This window comes from Poecile atricapillus, chromosome 12 (genome assembly GCF_030490865.1).
Source record: "Poecile atricapillus isolate bPoeAtr1 chromosome 12, bPoeAtr1.hap1, whole genome shotgun sequence".
NCBI lineage: Eukaryota > Metazoa > Chordata > Aves > Passeriformes > Paridae > Poecile > Poecile atricapillus.
In genome coordinates, this window is record NC_081260.1 from 10119389 (window position 1) to 10140628 (window position 21240).

Below are 21240 nucleotides of genomic sequence, written 5' to 3' on the forward strand. Positions count from 1 at the left end.
CTGCTTGAATTTGATTGTAAGATTTGACCTTAAGACATAATTATTTCTTTTCTTCCTCTTCTTTTTCAACTAAGAACTTAATTATGGCTTTGGAAGAAGCTGTGAGCAAAGGACAGTGCATAGTAACTCTGGCACAACAGCAAAGTTGGAGTCTCTCAGATCCATCAACCCTCTTTGTTCTGGGGGAGCTAAGGGGTGCCAGCTGCTGCCCAGGGCAGAGGCTCTTGCAGAAAGCACTTTGGGTGTCCTGGCCAGTGCTTTTCCTGCGACTCAGAGCAATGTAGAGCCTTCCTGTGTATCCAGACAGGCTGTGTATTAATTCTGCCCTCTGCCACATGCTCTCAAACCCCCAACTCCCTCTGGCTGGGTTACACCACAGCTCCAAAAAAGACTTGCTTTAACATTGCATCGTTGGTTTATTTTTACCTGTGAGTACAGTGACAGATGGTCAACATTTAGCATGTAATTACATAACACCATGGCTCAAAGAGATCGCTACTTTGCTAAACAGTTTTTTTATTAAATCAGTTCTGGTTTTCACATGAATACCACTTAAAATGCCTGCACTAGTAGTACAACTGGGAATTTTTGCCTTAAAAATATTGTTATTGACTACAACCTTTCTGGGTAGGATTTATGTATGAAGGTACCTGTTAGCTCTGAAAATATATATATGATTATTAAAATCTCTGGATTGTCAAAACCACCAAAATCAAAACCAACTCATTTTGATTATGAGATACTATAGATTTTTTGTAAGTGTACCATCTGTTTGCTTTTCAACTGTTCAATCAAAAATGCAAGACTTGTAAGATCTGGCCAGACTGGATGCTGTATGTAAAACACCTGTTTGAAATGCCATTGTTCAGATTTGACAGTCACAGTTACTTTTTAGGATATTGCAAGTGGGCAAAAACTTATTTTAGTTTTTCTTGCCCATCTTCTGCCTCCTTCCTCTCTAAATTAGTGTGAGGCCTCTAGTCCTGTCTGGGGAGGTGAACTTAGCACCATGATAAACATGTTAAGATGGCAGGATCCAAACTGTGGCTTCCTTGGCTCATGTTGCCTACTCAGTTGGAGGCTTTCTGTGTGACTTTGTGCTTAATTAACTGTATGGCATTTTTTTCTATGAGTATCTTATGTAATAAGATCATAAAGAAAGGATGTAGTCAGTCGTCTATTCTGCTTACATTGCCAGGGACTAGCTGTTTATCACAATTCTATTTAATACAAATACTTCATCTTGCAGAGTTTCACCATTATGCAGTTTGTATTTTCTGTTGTTGAAATTGATTGTACTTTCTTTTGCATTTTCACCTGTTTCTATGTGATCTTTAACACTGCCTGGCAAAAAAAAAAATAAAGGAAATTCACAAATTTGTTAGGATTAAATGCATTCTGGCTGGAGGCATAATGTGTATTGAAATATTGCAACATGGTATGCAGAGGTCAGCTGATTGACCTACCTCTGGAAGAGGCTGTTCGTGGACAAAACTACTCATGTATTCCTCCTCTTCCCCCTTCCCCTTCATCCAAAGAGAGGATGGAAGGTGAAAGACAAGCATAAGAATAATTTTGGTACACTGATGTCTTTTACTCTTTGTCCTTCTAAAAGTGTGCACTAGCAACATAGCTCTTGAACATCACATTCTTATTTCTGTAAGCTATGTCTTTTTATACCTATACAAGGTATAAAATCTATCCAAGATCAAGAGGACTTATGAATTGTCCCTGCCTGCTCAGAAGGACAAGCCTGTACTGCAGTCCTGACTGTACTGACTCCCGTGGCTCTACTGAGCTCTAGCGCTGTTTTACTGACAGCTGTCAGGGCAAGGCTGGAGGGAACCTGGTGGGATAGCACAGGTTCCTCTAAAAGGAGAATTTTAGAGTGGAAAGGAGGAGAAATGTTAGAATCATAGAATCATTTATATTTGAAAAGACCTCTAAGATCATCAAGTCCAATTGTATTCTGTACAAAGGAGACACCATGCAAATAGGCACAAGGGAAAGGGACCGACAGACTACTGAGGCTGGTAATACCATGAAGACTTTAGGGAATAGCAGAAATAACTGGATCCTGGAGTTCATCTTTATCACAGAGATGCCTGCATGGTATGCTGGTGGAATGGAGAGTCAGTGGAGATGGAAGGAGCTGGAACAGTGCAGCAAAGGAATCTACCCAGAGGCAGCTCTCTTATCTTGGTGATTTTAGGAAATGCTGCACAGCAGGAACAAAAGTACCATTCCTACAGTGTGTTTGAAACAGTACACCAACTAATGAAATGAATTTAGGACTTACTGTGGACAGATCCTTGAGTACTGCTGGGAAAGAAAAAGATAACATCATTGGAAGTCATGCTGGATGAGATTCTGGGCAGACCTTCTGTAAACTTTTAGTGAATTATATTTTTAAAATAAAGTATTTAAACATTTAATATGCCATGCCTGGCACAATAAGAAGTGTGTTAGAAAGCTTGCAATGTAGGGCAGAAAGAACTATGCTGAACTTTGAAAATATATGTAAAGAAAAGCTCCAGGGATTGGAGCAGTTCTCAGTGGAAATGAACAGACTTGCAGGAGCCTCAGTTAAAGAAAAAAAAAACAGCACAATGGAAGAGTTTTCTGAGAAAGAAAGAAAAAAGGCATAGAAATGAGGTATAAAGATGTTACTTAGAAATCGTCATGAACCTGATACCATCAGTGAAACAAACGGCTTTGCCAGAAAGTATAAATTAGAAGGCAGGTAGCTGGGGATGAGATAAAGGATGACCTACTTGAAGAGAAGAAAGAGAATAAAGCTTTTCCATCTCTGCCTGGTCCTACCTTTTTTGATTCTAATAGCAATTAGCAATCATCTTGAAAGCATGTCACTCTATTAGTGTTATTTCCAGTTTTGGAAAGAGGTCACTGTTAGCATGTTCTGAATAATGCTGGAAACACTGGATTTTAAAAAATTTGACTTCTGCATGATGTGAATTCTGCTCTGGAGATAGGTCAGAAGTGAGTAAGTTAACTGAAATGCTGGAACAGTCAACTTTATCTCAGGGTCTAAATCAATTAGGGAAACAGAAATTAACCACAGGTTTCCTTTAAGTGAAGAACTGCTTGCCCCAGCACTTCCTGAATGTATATAAAACAGTCTGTGGGCATGTATGCATTTTATATTAATAATAAATCTATGTACAATCAGGCATTTTAACATCAATCTTAATCTAGCAAGATTTCTTTTTTATCAAGAACTGCTATTTTAATTGACTTCTAAAAATGAAGCAAAGACTGCTGTTAAATCTGATGAGCATGATGCATAGTAATACACTGATTAGAATGCAACTCTGCTCCCTCCTGACTTTTGCATAACTTGAGGAACGTGGCATTGGATGCAGTCCAGGTTTTATAACTAAGTGTCTACAAAATTGAAAATTGAATGCTTGGCCAGTCTTACTTATTTTTGCTTTTTTTTTTTTTTAATAACAACAAGAGAAGTAACTCACTGGCCTCATTTCAAAAGTCCTGCAGACACAGGCTTTAACAGCCATGTTCATTATTGCATTTAGCAAATCATCTGCCTTTATTTACCAGTCTTACATCAAATTCTAAAGATGGGACCAAGTCCTCTGCCAGGGTTATATGAGTTTGCGTTGGCTCAAATCAAAACACAGACAAGGAAAGAATGCAATTATCTCATCTGACTTACACATCAGGCAGGGTGGGCAGGATATGCTTGGAAATTAAATCAAAAGAAGTGCACATTTATGTGATATTTACACTGCAAGATTTCTAGCTAAAAAACTAAAACTGGAACTAGAGTCAACAGATGTTTAATAAATATAGAATAAATATATATTTTTATGCACTTCTAACATTATTGAAGTCAGCTGAATTTTCTCCCTATTTTCATTAGCTGGTATTCCAACCTGACATTGCTTTCAGAAACCAGTTTTTCCTGGCTCATAGCAGAACACAAGTTCCAGCCACTCTCAGGGGGCTCCTTACTATGGTTTATGTATCTTGGAGGAGTCGTTTCATGAAGCCGCTGGAATTTGAAATCAGCTTGTCAATAGCAACATTGGGATGAGTTCTTCTACCCATTTATGATCCTGTCTTGCTTTGAGAATGGTGTTAAACTTAACTTTAATATAAGAAAGTAAACAAATGAGACATAAAATGTGCAATATAAGGGAAGTATTTTAACCTTATTTTAACTCTGTGAGTTTTCAATTACTGCTGCTTTCCACTTCACTGCTAATTCTGCCTGTTTGGTTTTCATTCTTATTTGTTGTATAGTCTCTGAAATTGAGATTGCAAGCAATTTTCTATTTGAGACTCTTCTTTGTCCTAACTGCATTCTACAATGATAATAATAGCAATAAGAACATTAAACATGTACATAGAACACAAATTAATATGACATAGGATATACCTCCTGCTTGCTTTTCAGTTGTTTTGCTGCCAAGAGGATTTTTTTTCAGAAATTTTAAGAAGTTTCAGAAGTTTGCTAAAAAATATATTATGTTAAACCTAAACCATCAAGCAAATATAAAAGTAAACGTAGTTGAACTGAGCATCACATTTTACTATCACTAGAGCATAATTTGTAATAGTTACAGCACTCTACAGGGGTATATAGGTATTTTACAGCTATTGTAAGTGAGCACTATTAGACGTGTGTATATAGAGCCCCAAAAATGGTGGTTGAAGAAAGAACACTTGCTTCTTCTAGATTCTCAGATTATTTTGTATCTAGAAACAGAGGAACAAAAAAGAAAAGTTCATCCTAATCACATCTTGAATTATTAACCAAGGTTTATTAACCATTTACTTCGTGGCTGTGCCTCCAGGTCTCAGAGAGGAGCAAGCACTGAGCCATGCTTTGTGCTGACACCTGCTCTGGCATTGTTTGTGCTGCAAGGAAGTTATTAATGAGAATAGAGCGATCAGATAAAATGTGGTAGATTAATGCAACAAGCACATTGAGCATTGATCTGAAGAAGACATGTCAGTGAACAATATTTTATGGTTCTCTGAATTATATATCTGATTTAAATGGTGTTTAATAGAGATTTCCCAGTGACTGAATGATCTAAGGAGGCAGATGATGATAGCACTGGATAAATGTATTTTGTCTTCATGAATCTGACTCAGTTTTGAACTTGATTTCAAATTGAGCACTGGGCTGTGTTCCATCTGTCAGACACAGCGAGCTGCTGGTCCCAGATGTGGTGAGATCTGCAACAAGGAATATGGTGAGTACCAGGCACAGCTGCTGCTGGCTTTCAGGAGTCTGGGAGTGAGGTGCTTTTGTGAGGAAGGATGAGGACACTGGTGAGCAGGGTTTGCAGGAGCTGCAAGCACAGCTCTGCCCTTTGCAGCACCAGGATGTGAGCTGGGCTGTGAGGGCTGTCCCAAAGCAGCAGCTGACCTGTCAGTGTTAACAGAGCTCAAGAGAGGATGTAGATAGTAGATCTTTCTTAGTTCATGGGCTTAACTACACATTTTTGGCTGGAATAAAGAATTTTATCCACAGCTGAGAAGAAGAAAAATTCAGGAAAAGGTGAGAGCAGAGGTGAGGGTTTAGCACATGGAAACAATCTGTAATGCCAAATATAATAACACTGAATGCAAGGAACAGTTTTGGGTTTTTTTGGTCCTTCTGTTTGTCATCTGAATCTTTTGTGTTTTCTTGTCTTCAGTAAGGCCCAAGTCACAATGTTAAACCATTGCTCACTTTGATTAGGGCTGACACAGACATGTCTGTGTTGGCTGTGCTTAGGATGCATTGTATTCTTACCATACTGTATCTTTGTGTTTAGACCCACAACAGAAACCTGCTCTCCATTGACTTTGACCATGTCACCAGAACAGGAAAGATTTATGATGATCATCGAAAATTCACTCTTCGAATTATGTATGACCAGACAGGACGCCCCATTTTATGGTCCCCCATCAGCAAGTACAATGAGGTCAATATCACTTATTCACACTCTGGATTAGTCACCTATATCCAAAGAGGAACCTGGACTGAGAAAATGGAGTATGATGCAAGTGGGAACATCGTTTCCAGAACATGGGCAGATGGTAAAATATGGAGTTACACATATCTAGAAAAGGTAAATCATTTTAAAAGTGGGGTTTATGCCAAGGCAAAAAAAAATTAGGGTTTATTATATTATATATATTTATTGTATAAATACTATAAATATTGTAAATTATAAATAGGTATTATATATTTATTTATTTATTTATTTATTTATTATATTTTGAACTACATTATAATGCTACCTCTTGCAAGACTGTTTAAGACTTTTAAACCAGAAAATGCATAGAATTACATAACTAGATAAAAATATCTCTGGATATGTGCAGACCTACATGTCACCTGCTCAGACCTTCAGTTTAGTTCTGCAGAAAGTTAGCAGCACCACAGGTTTGTTTAATTGGTAGGTCAAAACAATTTTCTGGTCTCAGTCCAAGTTCAAGTGAACAAAGGACACCCTAACTGCTGAAAATCGTGTTGCTACCCTGGATAACAGTCAGAAAGATAACAGTCCTGAAAGAGAACTTTTTTTCTCCCCACAAACACAGTTCTTTTATGCCAAAATTAGGAACCCATGAGCACAAGCTTACCTGTTCAGTGCTGTATGTTAAATAAGGGACTGATTCTGTGAGGAGAAAGCTGCAGTATTTAAGGAGGGGGCATTTAGGGGGGAAATATTAATATGAAATGAGTTGTTGCTCTGCTTTTATGATGACTTCACATCTAAATTCCCTGAATATTTTAAGTTGCATGTATATCTAGAGGAAATGGTCATAAAATGTAGAGATAAATATTGTACAAACCAAGGAGGAACATCTTCATCTGTAGTAACATTTTGTTTGGTCTTGTCTTCCAAAACTAGAGAGCTAGTCTCTATTTTTAAAGCTTTCAAAACTCAGTGCAAACTCATGTTCAAAGTTTTTTTAAATAGGAACATCTTGGACTATCCAATATACCCTGAGTTAGCAGAACATTTTCTCTGAACTTGTAAACCACAGGAAAAAGGCTATGGGGGGTAGGGGCAGAAGAGGTAACATTGATAGGAGGAAATCACACAGGAAATCCAGTGACTTTGAAATTACTTGTATACTGAAGAGTTCCAAATGTGTACTTTTAAGATAAATTGTGCTGTACTTATTTTGAATGTATTTAAGCTTGATCCTCAAAAAATTTAAACCTAACCCAGTGAAAAAAAATGATCAAGCCTGGAAAATGCATAAAAATGTGATTCCTCCTTGACTGCATGCAGTGTGGTTCTTGCATGTGTTAACAAGATTGGCAACCCCAGGAGCTTCAGAAGTTTGTTTCAGATAAATTTGTCAGAGCTTTTTTGTCTGTATGCTCTTTTGCAAATTACAAGTAAAAAGGGATTTTGTACAGCTTTCAAATATTTGGGCAATGTGCCTTTTGGAGGAATCTCTTTTTTTTTTTCTTTGGACCTATTTTTGAAAGATGTATGCTTCTTATTTTTCCAGACCACTTTGTCTGTGCTTAGTTTATGATGAACTCATAAATAGAATCTTATAACTTAATGCTGTTCTAGAATTCTACACAAACGGCCAAATCCTGATTTTGCAGAAGCAAGTGGCAAAAGTTTACTGATTCAGGTAGTAGCTTGGGTAATGCTGTAACTTGTCATTAAAATTATAGAAAGACATTCAGACCATGGACAATAATCACCCAGCTATTTAATGTACTTTCATGACTGTTGTTCGTTGTGCCAAAGAAAGATTAATTCACTGTCAAAATTAGACATTGAAATATAGCTTTGTGGCTCCATTAAAGTCAATAACTCATTGTGTTAATTATGTAATGATTGCTAAAGGTTGTAAGACCAAATAATTCCTTACATGAAAAAAAAATCAATTATATAGGTTGCTTCCAATTCCTAGTTATTTAATTCTTCATTTTTATCACTTGAGAGTTAACTGTACATCTTCAAAAATCTCTGCCCCTTAGAAAATTAGCTCAAATAATTAAGGTCTTAAAAAGCACTACAGCGTTAGCATTGTAAATAATTCTTACTGATGAGATTCAGCTGGCCAAAACTGAATCTCAAAGATCAAACAAGATCTCTTGTTTGGTCACTTTCCTCTATTAGTTAATGCTGTTATAAAATCTCCTGAATACTCCCAGCTCACTTCCAAAATCTGGCAGACAAAACAGATGAGTGTCTGTGTGTGTCTTTTGGGCAGAAATGACATCTAGTGGTGATTCTCAACATTTGTCTATTCCCAGCAGAGCTCCCAGTAATTGGCCACTGGCTGTTTATCTTGATACACCATACGGCATCAATCATTATGTGGTTGACCAGGTTCTGGTTGCTTTAATAAAATGACAGATTTTTGGATGTTTTATGAGCTACCCTCTGAAATTCTTTAAAACAATTAGAACACAATTTGTGCAGAGTTGAAAAATCTATTGTAATATTATTAGAATGAATTGGGAATTAATTTTTTTTTCCCTTTATGGTATCATCTAATAGGCTTGAGAAGATAGTCTCCAGCCCTTGTACTGTCTGTCTTTTTACTATCCTGGACAAAAGTGAAAAAGCCACAAAGTGCTGTAAAAATGGTACACAGGGGCACTAAAATTATATTGGGGATGTTTCTGATCTTGTTATTCATACTTTGTCAATGGCAGACAGCTTAAAAACAGGCACGGGAGCAGTATATAGAGAGAGGCATCACAGCAGTGCTAGGAGAGAGTTCAGCCAGTGATTTACTGCAGACTGGAGACTCTTGACTGAAGGTGGAAACAAAATAAATACAGTGCATGTTGGAAATGGTTGGTGGAGCAGCAATAAAGTGATCAGAAAATGCTTGGTGTGAAGGTCTGTCGTCACCAGTTGGCAGAGAGTGACCTGGAGTGGCATATGTTGGTGCTCTCTGGATGCTGTACAGGTGACAGATGTCTTTTGCTAAGGGCAGGAAGAGACACATCTTGGGCAGGCAGGGGGCTGGGGGTGCAGAGAGGATGGCCAAGGCTGAGCCTATCTCTGGCCCTTTGAATGGGCAGTTGGTTTATTTTGTCAGAGAAAAGGAGCTCAGGGCCAGTGTTACTTAACACGCTGCAGGGCTGATCTATTGTGTTTTCTTCCCAGAGAAGATTTTTGAGCTTAGAGGGGAAAAGATCCTGTTTTTTCTGTTTTCTTTCCCCGATACTCTATGACAAAGTAGCCATGCTGTTCCATGTAAGAGTTTGTTTTGTATGATGTCTCAGTCCTGCAGAAGCCTGATAAATTTGCTTGTGTGCATGGTAGGTGTGAGCTGTGGACTAAGAGCTGGGCAGTGCCAGTGCTCCAGAACAACTCAGGTATCGCAAGAAATGTGCAGTGTTCTGGTCCTGCCAAGCCACTTGCTAAAGCTGGGGGAAGGCTACAGAGTTCCCCCATATATTTTCATTCTGTGTTTTCATTATCTTTGTTTCAACAGTGACTGTTCACTAGCCAGCTTGTGCTCTGTGACACTGTGACTTTACATGGTGGGTGAGAAGGCATACAGAACCCAAACTTTATCAATAGAAAAAGTCTGCTGTGCTTGCACATTCACCTGCCAGATAAGCAAATCATATTTCATTAAGTAGCCACAATTAACCAACACAGGGCAAATACCAAGTACCTGTATAGAAATTATATTCTTTGTAAACATTAAAAGTAAACAATAGAAGTAGTCACACCAAAGAATCTGCAGAGTATTTTCATCCATCTGTAAGCATGGAGATATTATGAACTCCGGGGCATTGTGTATTTAAAAGAAGATACAGTGGAAAAGGGCTAGATGTGTGCTGGAGATAAGCAGAATGCCAATAAAAGCTAAACACCTCATACATGCACAGAGCTTTCCAGCTCTTCTAGATACATCTGCTGGTGCAGATGCTCTTTCTGTGTGTGAGGAAGAGTTTCCCTCTGTTATTGCTTCCTGAGTGGATGCCCTAAATATTTCAAAGCAACATAGCAAGTCAGCATGAGGCTGAAATGCTACTGAGAGTCACATCTGCCTTCCAGTTTGGAGGCCCTTGCCTCTGGACTTAGTAGACTTACCTCCTGCTCTGTATCACCTTGCTGGCCAGGTGTCCTGGAGCTGAAAGCTTCACTTGGAATTGTACAAAGAGTAAGAGCAAACAACAAGAGTGAGTGGTTGTTTCAGCATTTCCATAACCTTCGGGCACTCACTAGCTGGATCCCCACGTGCTTGATCCGCCCCTTACCGTGCTCTTGCTGTTTGCTTGCAGTCCGTGATGCTCTTGCTGCACAGCCAGCGGCGCTACATCTTCGAGTACGACCAGTCGGAGTCGCTGCAGTCGGTGACGATGCCCAGCATGGTGCGCCACGCCCTGCAGACCATGCTGTCCGTCGGCTACTACCGCAACATCTACACCCCTCCGGACAGCGGGGCCGCCTTCATCCAGGACCTCGCCAGGGACGGGCGGCTGCTGCAGACCTTGTACCCCGGCACGGGCCGCAGGGTCCTGTACAAGTACACCAAGCAGTCCCGGCTCTCCGAGATCCTGTATGACACTACGCAAGTCACATTCACCTACGAGGAATCTTCTGGGGTTATTAAAACAATACATTTAATGCATGATGGGTTCATCTGTACCATCAGATACAGGCAAACAGGTTTGTCTAACTCTGACTACTTTGCTAAAGTTTTTGGCTCCTTAAAATGTGACACTTATCATTCACGACACCCTGAACTTGCACTTACCTGGCATGAAATTCCACTATTTTTATGTTTACAGGTTCTTATATTTTATGTTTCACTGGAAAAATATGTGTGTATAGCTCTGTGTCTGCATCCATAGGTGAACATAGCTGTCCCACTTGAAATACAGTTTTCTTTTTATTGCTTGGTATGGAATAGATCTTAGAATGTTTTGTTGGTTTTATTCCTCTGTGTGGATATTTGCTAAATACTAAATCAAGTTGGTTTATTGTTTTTATTTTCAAGTTTCCCTGTTTACACCATAATATAACATAAATTCAAAAGGACTGCTTATATGAGGAATGAAATCACTGTGTGAAATAAATTTAGTTTAGAATTATCTTGTAAGTAAATAGAAATCATAATTATGAGTAAAACAGCATTCATTTAAATAAATATTAATAAAAGATAAATAATCTGTAGAGCAAGCATTAATAAAAGTTTGCGAGAGAACAATCTAACATATTCTTAGTTAATGGTATTTTCTGAGACAGCTAAGGAGTAGTAAGGCTAAAGGGCATACGTCAGGTCATGTCCTGTCTGTCCTAGATCTGTAGGGTAAGTAAACCAGGGGCATAAATCATTATCTTTCTTTTTTTTCCTCTTTCCCATATTTGTTTTGGACAGGTCCACTTATTGGTCGCCAGATCTTCAGGTTTAGTGAAGAAGGGCTTGTAAATGCCAGATTTGATTACAGCTATAACAACTTCCGTGTCACGAGCATGCAGGCCATGATCAACGAGACGCCCCTTCCCATAGATCTGTACCGTTATGTCGATGTTTCTGGCAGGACTGAACAATTTGGAAAATTCAGTGTCATTAATTATGATTTAAACCAAGTTATAACCACCACTGTGATGAAGCATACCAAAATCTTCAGTGCCAATGGTCAGGTGATTGAAGTACAGTATGAAATTCTCAAGTCTATTGCTTACTGGATGACCATCCAGTATGATAACATGGGTCGCATGGTGATCTGTGACATACGTGTGGGTGTAGATGCCAATATTACGAGGTATTTTTATGAATACGATGCTGATGGTCAGCTCCAGACTGTGTCTGTGAATGATAAAACCCAGTGGCGCTACAGCTATGACCTTAATGGCAACATCAACTTGCTGAGCCACGGGAACAGCGCGCGCCTCACTCCTCTGAGATACGACCTGAGAGATCGCATTACCAGGCTTGGGGAAATTCAATATAAAATGGACGAAGATGGTTTTCTCAGGCAAAGAGGCAATGAGATCTTTGAGTACAACTCTAATGGTTTGCTGAACAAAGCGTATAACAAAGTGTCTGGCTGGACTGTGCAATACTGTTATGATGGTCTTGGAAGACGAGTTGCAAGCAAATCAAGCCTAGGACAACACTTACAGTTCTTTTATGCTGATCTCTCCAACCCAATAAGAGTTACTCACTTGTACAATCACACAAGCTCAGAAATAACATCCCTGTATTATGATCTGCAAGGTCATCTCATTGCAATGGAATTAAGCAGTGGAGAAGAGTATTATGTTGCTTGTGATAATACTGGGACACCTCTAGCTGTGTTTAGCAGTCGAGGCCAAGTCATAAAAGAAATTTTGTACACCCCATATGGAGAGATCTACCAGGACACTAATCCAGATTTCGAGGTTATCATTGGTTTTCATGGAGGACTCTATGATTCTCTTACTAAATTAGTTCATCTGGGTCAGCGGGACTATGATGTCATTGCTGGTCGGTGGACAACACCAAATCACCGTATATGGAAGCACCTGAATGCTGTCCCACAACCATTTAATCTCTACTCGTTTGAAAATAATTACCCAGTTGGCAAAATCCAAGATGTTGCTAAGTATACAACAGGTAAAAGTAACCTGTCTTTCAAGAAAATGTCTCTAATGAAAATAAAACTTCTTCTCGAATTGTGTTATGGATTCAACATTCCCAAAATTTTTGCAACCAAAAAGTCTAATTTTAAATCTATTGAAGTAATTTCTTTAATAGATTGCATCTTACTGAGCTTGATCTGTTTTCTTTAACATTTATGGTAACCAAGAAAATAATTAATAGCTGCTTCTGTTGCTTTTCTCAGTGCTAAAATTAGGTGAAGAATGGAAGCAGCTTAATTTGAATTTTTTCTATTCTAAATAGATAGAAGGAATGCTATTGATTTGAGTATAGCTATGCTTTGTAACCAAATAATTTCCTTGCTACAATAAATGCTGCAGATAGTGCAGGAAACATAAATTGATGTGAAATAATTATTTCTGCATAGCTGGAATTTCTGCAGGCTGCCCTCACTTTTTCTAGGATTTATGAGCCTTTTTGCCAGCATCCTTTTCTTGTTTTGTAGACATTGGAAGTTGGCTAGAGCTGTTTGGTTTCCAGTTGCACAACGTGCTGCCTGGATTCCCAAAACCAGAGATAGAAGCTTTGGGGACAACATATGAACTTCTACAGCTTCAAACAAAAACCCAGGAGTGGGATCCTGGAAAGGTTAGCAAACATTCTCTTCAGCTGCTTTTAATACTAAATTAAGGAGTTTTAATCCAAAAAATTGGATATCAAGGAAAAAATGTGACTATATCTTTCAATGTAATAGGCAAAGTAAATTGTTTAAGAATGCTAGAAACTTTAATGTTGTCAATTACATACTGGCATCAGAGTGGAGTAGAGGTTCAAGGAGAAGCTTTTGGCAGCACAGTGAAGAAAATTTGCAGCTATTTATAGAGAAAATATCCAAATTTGAGGTGCAGGATGGGTAGAAGGGTAGAAGTGTTTGTGTGAATATTGAAAAAACACACAGAAAATCTTGTGGAATTAAAAAAATAAACCAGCAGATTTTCATCTTCGTTAGCAAAGATGCGACAAGCACTGGAAAATCACCGAGTGTATAAACAGCTTTACAACTCAGTACCTTTGCATAATTATTGCAGGAAACAGAAATGCTGCTATGGATTTATAAGGGGTCTCTAAATCTTAGTCTTACTCCAGGGCTTGTTTTCAGTAACAAAAGAGACAGAGTCAGGCAATCAGTGTGACTGCAACAGGACCAACTACCGATATTCGGAGCAGGCATTCACATTTTGCATATGAGCATCTGTTAACAAAGGTATATGATTTTGTAAAGATGCCTTTCCTCTATTGTAAAGAAAGCATAGAATGAAAGAGAATCATAGAAAGAAAGAAGCATAGAGCAACTGAGAGTTCACATTCATGTTCCCAGCATTTAAGACAGTTACCATCCACCAACTACAGAAGGCTGGAAGGTCAGAGCTCATGCCAGATGTAGGAGCATGTGCATGGAAAGTTATCATTTTGTGATGTTAAGCTATTCCAAGGCACAGAAAAGATGTAGTGACAGGTATAGTGTTAAAAGACAGAGAGCTGAAGTTTCTTCTAGCCTCTATGGGGAGCAAGATCTACAGATGTGATGTACTTGTCTACTATTCTAGTGTCTCAAGACCTTCACAACCTGCTTTCCTTAAAGAATGGGCTATAAAATTCATTACCATGGTTCTACAGAAGATGTAATTAAACACACAGAGACTAAGCAGAGGCACATGAAAGGGCATAGCTTTGAATTCAGGTTTCCCTGAACTGCTAATGGCTGAAAAACCAACCACGAGAATAACAGTCCAAGGGGGAGGAAAAATAAAAAAACAAATACAAAAATAGCATTTGTGATGAATACACTTCCATTTGTTTCCTAGAAATGAAGGAGTTGAAGAGACAGCACTACCATAAGCAATTAAAAACCCTGTACATATGCCCACATTCTGTAGGTGTGCACGATACTTTCCAAACAAATTGAACATCCATTCTAGGCAATTAAGAGATGAGTAGGGTTAGATACTCTAATGAACTTCAAGGTACCTTGCCTTCAAACTTAATTGATGCTTTCTTTTCCAGACAATCCTTGGCATTCAATGTGAGCTACAAAAGCAACTCCGAAACTTCATATCCTTGGACCAACTTCCTATGACACCCAGGTATAGCGATGGCAAGTGTTCTGAAGGAGTGAAGCAACTGAGATTTGCAGCTGTTCCTTCAGTATTTGGAAAAGGCATCAAATTCGCTATAAAGGACGGTATAGTGACAGCTGACGTTATCGGGGTGGCTAATGAGGACAGCCGGCGCATTGCTGCCATCCTCAACAATGCTCATTATCTGGAGAACCTGCATTTCACCATTGAGGGCCGGGACACCCATTACTTCATCAAGCTGGGCTCTTTGGAAGAAGATTTGGCCCTGATTGGCAGCACGGGGGGGCGCCGCATCCTGGAGAATGGCGTCAACGTGACGGTGTCGCAGATGACGTCAGTGATCAATGGCAGGACTAGACGCTTTGCCGACATCCAGCTCCAGCACGGTGCGCTCTGCTTCAACGTGCGCTACGGAACCACGGTGGAAGAGGAAAAGAACCATGTCCTGGAGATAGCCAGGCAGCGAGCTGTGGCTCAGGCCTGGACTAAGGAGCAGAGGCGGCTGCAGGAGGGGGAAGAAGGAATTCGGGCATGGACAGATGGAGAGAAACAGCAGCTTTTAAGCACTGGGCGGGTACAAGGCTACGATGGATATTTTGTTCTATCTGTGGAGCAGTATCTTGAACTTTCTGACAGTGCCAATAATATTCATTTCATGAGACAGAGTGAAATAGGCAGAAGGTAACAAAGAAAATCTCTGCCTTTGCGTCACCAAAGACTGCCTGTTTTTAAACGTAAAATGGTTTATTGTATTGGTTTTTCTAGATCAGAACTCTGTATATATAAATATAGAGGAAAAACATATCCAACTGCCTTTAAATGTGACAGAAGATGGTATTTTAATATTGTTTGTTTAACTCTTTGAGAGATGACAGTGACAATTTTTAGTTCTTGTGTGGCAGTATTCAAAAATTTCAGAAGCAGAGTCCTGCGAGCCGAGCGGCGCGACCTGCGCGCGAGGTGCCCAGGGTGACACTGCACAGCCCTGCGAGGCAGAGGCAAGTGCCATGTGCTCTGCCTTCTCCTAAAAAAACACAAGTTTTTTGTTGTTGATTTAATAATTCACCTGTTATTTAAATGGTTACAGATCCTGATTCTGCAACCCATATTTACCGAGTGTCTTTTATTCCAGTGAGATCTCCCATAAATTCAAGGGATTGCATACAGAAACCAGACTGTGTATGGAAACTTCACAGCTGCTCACCAACCCCACACATGTTCCTCACAGTTAAAAGCTAAGGGATTTTCTAACCTGAGAAATCTGACTTGGGTTGGATTCAGTATGTACAAGGATGTCCCCTATGGCCTTTGCTCAGCTGTGGCCACCCGTCAGCCACTCCATGCTGAGCATCACATTGTGTCCACTTGTGCATGTCAGGCCTCTCTCCCAGGGTTTTCCTCAGCACTGGGATATACTAGGGTCTGGCAGCACAAACAGAGCTGCCAGTCTGCTTGGTGGCACTGTGCTGGTCAGGCTTCAGCCAGACATGGGGTGGCTAAAGCGGGCTTAGTGGGCACTATAGTCTTCAGGAGGCTCTCCACTGTCATGTGTGCTCCAGTCTGGGCTGTAACCCAGTGCTTTGGGGACACCCCACTGGAAGCCCTCACAGAGCAGTGTCAGACTGTGCATCATCAGTCCTGCCTGTAGTCACTGGGCCAGGACTTGTCTTTGCACAGATGATTTGGAAGGTGCAGTGTTGTTGGGTTTAAGCATCATGCTCTTTTCATCTCAAATTAATAATCCTGTTTTAGTACTCATTTTTTCAAGTCTGAAGAAGATTGGTGGGTTGGGAGTTGATGAACCTAAGTGTGGATAGTAAATATGTTGATAAACGTAGAACATTTCGGGGATGACTCTTCACTTTTCAGCTCAATATCTAGAGCACATAGAAAAGCATTATATTGCATGGACAGACATTTTTATTTCCCAAGGTAACATGCCCTACTGGCACAGTTACTTCATAGCAGCATAGGTGATCCTTCCTCCAGCTTGTCATTTTTAAAAGACCTGATTATCAGGAGGTGGGTCAGGCACACAGGGAGGGGGGGATGGGCAAGCAGTTTTCCAGAGGGATCTAGAAGTTTTGTTATAGAGCCTGTGTATCCATAGCAGTGAAGTTATTGCACATTTCTTTCAGAACAGACATAGTAAATATATTGGAACAATTTCTGCTTGTATTTACGGAAGCCAACAATGTGCATTCTTTATCTTTCTGTCTTTTGTCCCCCAGTTTTCTTTTTTCCATTGTTTTTGGGCAAGTGGAGCAGACTGTACCCAAGTTAGAGATGAGCCTGAATCGGCACCTGAGATCTGAGCCCCTCCCTGGGGTTTGAGCTCAGGTCTCAGCCTCAGCCCATTAATGTCTCTTCCCAGATTCCTTTTGCTCCCCTGGGAGCCCAGTGCAGCTTTGGGGGTGCAGGATCAGGCTGAGTGGGAGCCTGGTCCCTGAAGTCCTCCTCTGTCCCCAGCCAGGGGGACCTATGGACCAAAATCTGCATATACACATTCTGATCAGGCTCATCATTAACTAATGTACAGAACAGGGAGCTGGCAACATCCATGTTTGACAGCTCAGATTTCTGTAATTTTCCATAAAATCACAGAGAATTTGAATACCTCCACACCAGCCTAAAAATGGACCTTCGAATCCTTGAGCCTCTAATACACTTCTAATCAATGGAAGAATAATTTATGAATTGTATATAGAGAGTGCATTCATAAATGTGATGATGTATTTTATCACTGATCCAAGATGTCAATATTAGAGTCTATTTTACTTATATTTTAAGCAATTATACTTTTTTGCAATTCACTAATGAGGATCATTTTCAAACTGCTTTAAATATCCATTATAAACAAATATTTGGAGCTATTAGAATTACCTTGAACTGTGCATTTCTAGTATGTAATACATATTTAGTTAGCTTGTGCCTTTAGTTTCTTAAAGTTATATTTGTATTATATGCAGGAAATGCACTTTGTATTACCTACAGTTGTGTTTTTTAATACTGCCTTGACTACTGTTGTTCTCATGTTATGCCAAAAGGTCAAAGAGTTAAATGTGTTACCAGTTTGTCTTTGAAAGTAGATTTGGCATTTTCCCATTTCCTGGGTGCAATCTAAAGTACATTTTAAACAATATTTCTTATGAGAATACAGTTTCATTAAGACTCACATGACAGTACATGGCCCAGTTACAAAAGCAAAAAGAAATGCCTTCATTGTAACAGTTCCTTAAATTTAGGAAACTAAATATAAATGTCTTGTTGAGATGACACTGCTCAAGAAACAAGTTATTGCTGAAAGAGCAAGGATAGGAGATTGAAGTCATATTATAGCTACATATGGGCCAGCCAGCAGTGATTTTTGAGAACTACATGAACAAATACCTTTGGACCATCGTGTTCATGAACAACCTCAGATGGAGGCAGGGAATATTTCAGTCTCCATTTTTTTCTCCTGAGTAGTTAGAGCAATTTCTCAGTGGGTTTTTTGGTGGGTTTGGGTTTTTTTATGTAGTTCTCCTTTTTTTTTTTTTTTTTTTTTAATTTTGTATTTTGCACTATAACCTAGAGACCCAGTGAGAAAAAAGAAAAAAAATAGCATGGAAATTTTTACTGTTATTTAGATCAGATAATTTGATGCTAGCATTCTGCACTGCAAACAAGGTTCTGAAAGAGGGAAAAATAAAATAAAATAATTAAAGTATAAAAAAAAATAAAAATAAATAAAATCCACTATTGCACACTATCCTGTAGCAAAGTATCTACCATGAGAAATACACGCTATATTTTTTATGACAGCCAAACAAATAGTGTGTACAAGTTAACATTTCCTTTGCTTTCATATTTATTTAGTAAATCTAGAACATTTCAAAGTTATAAATATATATATAGATATCTATGTAGAACATAGCCAAATAAATATATATGAAGTGGTCGATGTGCAACTGGGTATACACACCTTGGCTCTTTGGTTTTGAGCTCTCTTGCATCCCTCAGCTGGGCACTGGGCAGAGGTGGCCTCATGGCCTGGCCATGCTCTGGGGTCCCACCCTGCAACCCCTGCCCCAGGGCTGGGCCAGGGGCAGCAGCTCCTCCGCGGTGAGCAATGGGCATTGTTGGAAGCCAAGGTGCTGTTCCAAAAGGGAAAGTGGTTTAGGCAGAGGAGCTCGTGGTTTAGCTGAGCCAAAGGAGACAGGCAGTGTCCGGGGGTGTCCGTGTGTCCGGGGTGTTCCCCAGACTGCGGCTGATCCCATGTGGTGACACCCAGGTGACACCCAGCTCAGGCTGCACCAACAGCCCCAAGGGTTTTCCCATCAAATGCTGGCTGTTATTTAAACCTCTCCTTGATACAAAACATTACCAGGTCAAAAGCACCCTGACTGCCAGTGGAATCACTTTAAGGCAGAAACTAGGAATGTTTCTGGAAATGGAATTGCTGTGGATTTGTCTGGGCATTTGTCACCTGCCATTATTTGTCTAAGGAAACATGTTTGACAATTTCCAGTTTTTCCTTAGATCTCGTGATGGACTTTAGCCTTTTAATAAATGTTAGTATATCAGATCGTGTCCTTGACAGTATTTTACTTGTATGAACCATGATAAAACATTAAAATCTTCATACTCTTCTGGCAGAAATGTCAATAAAAAAGAAAAAGAAGCATAGCATACGATATATGTCAAAGTAATGTTCCTTTTTAGCTTTCTCATCAACAGTAAAAAATGTTTACAATGTATGCCAAGATCTTCACTTTCTGTCTAACACCAGTAAGAGGTTCTGATCTTACAGAAATTGTGTTTTAATGGCCTCAGCCTCGTTGCTAGGAAACAATAGATCCCAATTTTTTTATTCCTGCTCTAACTCCTGTGCTGAATAGTGACTGGATACTGTACAGGTTTATGTTATATGGCTGCAGTTAAATGGTCTGATGCATTTTGCTCTGGGTTTCAGACCAGAAGCATGCATTTTCTACAAGAACATCCCAGCAACACACTGTAAATATTGAAAGTTAATATATTATGTGTCGATATTTGAAAAAGAAAGTACTTTGACTATTTCATTTTTAAAAAATAAAGGTGCAAACTTACGGCATGTGATGTTGTCTTTGTTTACACCAGTTTACATCAGTATTTGAGGTCATGTAAAAGGTGCTTCCATAAAGCTAAAGGAGGACTTCAACCAATATTGATTGACTCAAAAGTTGAGGACAGGATGTTGCTTAGCAAGATTTAATTTTACTTCTGATTCACCAAAGTTCATGCTTATAACTCTGCAGGTTTTACTGCAGGTGAAATCCCAGCCAGTTTCTGTGTAAAGGTTACACAGAATTACAGAATTACATTTCATCAAACTGAATGTGAGAGAGAAAAAATATGCTGTTAAATGCCTTTGCACTCCTGATAATAGAGTGGGTGAAGTCAATGTTTCTGGTAGTGTGAGTAGCAAAGTTTAAGTATCTGCATGTTCTTTAGAGCTGACTCAAATAGATGTTGAATGATTCTGTGTTATCAAAAGTATGTACCCAGGAAAATAAAACATTGAAAGCCCAGTACATGCAGCAGAGAGAAGAAGCACATGAGTGGAGGGGCACAAGGAATGCGTAAGGCTAAAAAAATGGTTACATGGTGAAAAACCCAGCTGGGCTGGGTAAGAACCAAGCAGGAGAGCTGAGGCTGTGCTGGATGGATGAAAAAGAAGTGGTTCCAAAGGGGTGGATGCTCCAGTGGAAAAGGGAAGAAAACCATCCTGGGATATCGTATTGATGGAGTGCTGCACAATCTAGACAGGGAGCAGGGAAGGGCTTAGTGGAGCCAGAGCTGAGGGACCACCACTTGCTGCAGAGGAGCAGCATTGCCTTTGCTGGGGAGAGGGCCAGAGCAGGGAAAACACGGTGAACTACAAGCCACTTGCCACAGCTGGGGCTGTGGCAGCGAGGGGATAGGGGTGGAGGGCTGGCAGGGGAACAGGGCAGCAGCGAGGGGCCGAGCCCTGTGGGGCTGCAGCCTGAAGGAGAAGGTGGGAAGGAAGCAGCAGGCAATACTGACATCATGTGGGAAGTCATATCCACAAAATGCAGCTGCTTCTCTCTAAAAGGATCTGTAGCTTTTCACACCTAAGTCATTGTAGGAAATCAATATAATTTCCATTTTACTGTTCCCATAACCAAGCATCTACTTCTCATCTCACAGGCACCATCAGCTTCTCTCTGTTTCCACCTTGTTTAAGCCTACAGCAATTCCAGACCCTTGGGTACCCAAAAGAAACAATACAAGCCTCTGTCTTAATAATTTACACCAGAAATGGAAACAATATTCTCAGCTTTAAACAGAAATGGCATCTTCTGGCCTATTTTATGTATTTTTCAGAAGAACAATGTACTTCTGGAGTCAACCACAGTCAAACCAGTTATCCTCAGCTCACTGCACTGCAAAGCAGGCAGGCAGCTGCTGCTTGTGTGCTGCAGGTTTTCCACATGCAGCCTCAGCCTCAAGTCAATAGGACAGTTCTATAGGAAATTGCCCCTGG

At 39.8% G+C, this 21240-nt stretch overlaps 1 protein-coding gene across 5 annotated transcripts in view; it reads left to right on the forward strand.

Annotated features, from left to right (window-relative positions):
* Positions 1–15637, forward strand: part of TENM1 (teneurin transmembrane protein 1) — a 234956-nt gene extending 219319 nt beyond the window's left edge. For 4 of the 5 annotated variants that reach the window (XM_058847819.1, XM_058847822.1, XM_058847820.1 and 1 more), the window contains 5 exons: positions 5811–6107; positions 10268–10655; positions 11368–12588; positions 13079–13221; positions 14638–15396. In XM_058847819.1, the coding sequence (XP_058703802.1) occupies positions 5811–6107; positions 10268–10655; positions 11368–12588; positions 13079–13221; positions 14638–15396 (2808 nt within the window). Of the gene's footprint in view, positions 1–5810; positions 6108–10267; positions 10656–11367; positions 12589–13078; positions 13222–14637 lie in introns of all 5 variants that reach the window. The other variant, XM_058847817.1, reaches the window with a different exon arrangement.
* The last annotated feature ends 5603 nt before the right edge of the window (positions 15638–21240 follow it).